The 3,211-nt window shown below is 36.5% G+C and overlaps 1 protein-coding gene across 1 annotated transcript; it reads right to left on the minus strand.

The window, feature by feature from the left end:
• Positions 1–390: 390 nt before the first annotated feature.
• On the minus strand, positions 391–2,924 carry LOC134310679 (uncharacterized). The gene is made up of 10 exons (XM_062992307.1): positions 2,799–2,924; positions 2,186–2,266; positions 1,992–2,090; positions 1,845–1,892; positions 1,679–1,759; positions 1,448–1,585; positions 1,251–1,300; positions 1,093–1,162; positions 927–1,013; positions 391–456 (listed from the first exon to the last, which is right to left on the minus strand). The coding sequence occupies exons 1-10, from the start codon at positions 2,922–2,924 to the stop codon at positions 409–411; spliced, it is 828 nt and encodes a 275-aa protein (XP_062848377.1). The 3' UTR covers positions 391–408.
• Positions 2,925–3,211: the final 287 nt, after the last annotated feature.

Genomic DNA, 3,211 nt, shown 5'->3' on the forward strand with positions numbered 1-3,211 from the left:
GTGTGTGTGTGTGCGTGTATTTGCCCTGTGATGGACTGGCAACCTATCAAGGGTGTTTAATGTCTTTCCTTTCGCCTAGTAAATAGGACCCACCCGCAAACCTGAATAGAATAAGAAGACAAACACATCTTATAATAATTCATTCAAAATGTCAAGAAATTTAGAATTCACATAACATATAATAATATAAATCACACTAAAATTGTCAAAATATTTAAAATTCACATAACATATAATAATATAAATCACACTAAAATTGTCAAAATATTTAAAATTCACATAACATATAATAATATAAATCACACTAAAATTGTCAAAATATTTAAAATTCACATAACATATAATAATATAAATCACACTAAAATTGTCAAAATATTAGTATTATCATCAGTGGTAGTGAAGCGTTAATTAAACAAGAATAAAACAAGAGCTGTTTAATTCTCTGATCTGATGAACCTGTAAAAGAAAAGAAATAATAAAGTTAGTGGTTAATAATGATAATATGTAATGACCCTATACTTACCTTCGAAAAACCTGAGCAACACAAAATAAATTAAAAAGTGGCAGTGGAAAGAAGGAAAAACAGAAGTGAAAGCAGAATAATTTGATTTATATATAACTAATTTCACAAACTGCCTCTTAAGAAAAATGAGGTAGCAGAATAAAAGAGTGGAAGGTTGCTCAGAATTTCTTTATGGCCTTCAGCAGCTGCTGCACATGTTGTTTAAGGAGGCCCAATACCACATCAGCCAAGCCTTCCACATCTCCATAGAGCTCTAGAGGCTGAGGGAACAACAGCTCTACAAAAGCAGTCAGCTGATCCTATTAAATAAAAAAAACTAACAGTTCCAACATGATGTTACTGAGAATAAAAACTATTCTTTATGATCAGTATTATAGAGTCAAAAGAAATGTTCAAAACTTACAATAAGAACCATGAAACACTGCTTTGCTGCAGGTTCCCAGCTCTCAACATCCCAGTTGACGATTTTGTCCAGGAATCCTCTTTCAATCTTTGGAAGAGAAGAATAAGAAACTTTCTTACAATTTCATTGTGGCTTGAATGAAGAATGTATTTTAAGGTGTACTCACAGAGAAGACCTCACGCAGAGCAGGCAGCTTGAGGGCGACATCTGCAATGTCACAGTCTGCAAGGTGGCAGCTAAGGAACAAAGTTAAATTGAACCCTTCTGTCATACATAGTTTGCCATTTACAAAACACTACTGAAATGACCTGAATATTATCTAACCTGATAAAGGGCAGCTTACTCTCCTCAACAGAGTGACTTTCCTCACTTTCCTGCAGTGACAACAGGTTAAAAAAAAAAATTTAATGAATCAGTACTTTTCCAGTAAAGCCTGGAACTTGTGGGAACAATGCTCAGGTACAGTGTACATTGTAGACTAAGAGAGTACACTGTACATTAACACTGAGATGTTGAAATACCTCAGAGTCTGACTCAGATAAGGTCTCAGAATCACTGCCTGATGTATTAAAGGTGGATGTCTTCACCCAATGGGCAGCATCTTCATGACCCTCAGCCCGCATGCGCCAGTAATCTCTGGTCACCTCGTAGAAGGTTTGCTGCGAATATAACAAATATCAAGACTGTAGACAAACCAGAGACAAAATGCAGTACAGCACTGTAATCAAATCAGGAAAGTGCAATGAATTTACCACACAGTCCTCCAGCGGGACGTTGACAAAAGTATCTAGGCGGCAACAGGATAAAACTTCCATCATCCTCCCAGAAACGCTCTAAAAGAAAAAATTGGATCTGACAGATTTAGACAAAAATTTGCACTTAGCAGAATTTTGTGATGCCACAAAAACAAGCTCTCACCTGAATGCCGGTAAAGGAATCCTCACTTGAGGTGTAGTAAGGGAATCCCTGCAAAAGAAAATCCACTTAAACGCAAGACCTACAACTGCAAACAAACACTCATATAATTAAAATGAAGCTGGATGTGAAGAGCTAGTCTGATCTTACAAGATGATTCAAGTGGCAGGTCTCTGTGATGGTAAACCACCACTGCTGAATCTCTGACCCTTTAGTCATAGATACAAAGTATCTCCTGATCTCCTCTGACTATAAAACAAACACAAAAGCATAGATTAGTAGTTATAAACTAGAAGGTATATTTGTGTTACAGTTGCCACATTACTCATTCACTTTTTGTATACCTCTGACTGAGAGTGGCGGGATTCATAAGAAAGGAACTGAATTATTTGGCAGGTGCTATTCAGTTCACGGCCACCACAAAGCTGTAAAAAGTACAGCACAAAGATCCTAAATGTTTTTTTGTTATTTAAAGCAGTTATACTATACATCAAACAGTCTAACCAATTAAACATGGAGATAGGAGGGTTACCAATGTTAGTCCGTGCCGTGGTGGATCAAATTTCCAATTTCTTCAGAATTAATTACCTTGTTTAGTAATAATGTGTGATAAATAATGATCTTAATTTTAATTAAATATTGTTAAAGCAAGTGGAGCAGTAAAATAGATATGAGCATGATAGAGCTACCTGTTCTGAAATAGGGTGTGTTCTGAAATAAAGGCGCGTTAGAAATGGACTGTGCATTGTGTTGTGTATCGACATTTGGTGTGTTTTGAAAACAGGCGTGTTCATGCTACACTTTATATACAAAGCAGCTATTTACAACTACTTAATTATTTAATTATTTAATTACTTAATGTATTTATTTATTTAATTATTAATTACAGTCTTCGGTACAGAACTGACTCCAGCCAACCAAAGTGCACAAAGCTCATTATCTAACAGCTAAGCTGACCGGGCTTTGTTTACCATGTGAGTCCGGCTGAGGGAGCTCAGTTGGCGGATCGGTTCTTCTCCGGAGGCGGCAGTACGCCCAGTAGACGGCCGAGCCTATAGCAATCAAGCCGGCAGCGCACGCCATCCTCCGGAGAGTCTTTTCAGTAAGACCGGGCAGAAATTCACCAAGGTCCCTGAGTTGGTTGTGTTTATTTGGTTTTTTAAAGGCACTTTTGTGGAGCATAGAGAAACACGTCTAATCGGTTGCGACGCAGAAACAATAATGAAACTCGTTGCCACCGACTGTGATATGTGCTTATTATCTAGGAGATCCATATCCGTTTAATAAAATGAGAATTCATATATATGTATATTTTTTTAATTTTAGACATTATGTTACATTTAAAAACTTCTTAAAAAGTAGACTTTTAA

Source organism: Trichomycterus rosablanca, chromosome 3 (genome assembly GCF_030014385.1).
Source record: "Trichomycterus rosablanca isolate fTriRos1 chromosome 3, fTriRos1.hap1, whole genome shotgun sequence".
Classification (NCBI taxonomy): Eukaryota; Metazoa; Chordata; class Actinopteri; order Siluriformes; family Trichomycteridae; genus Trichomycterus; species Trichomycterus rosablanca.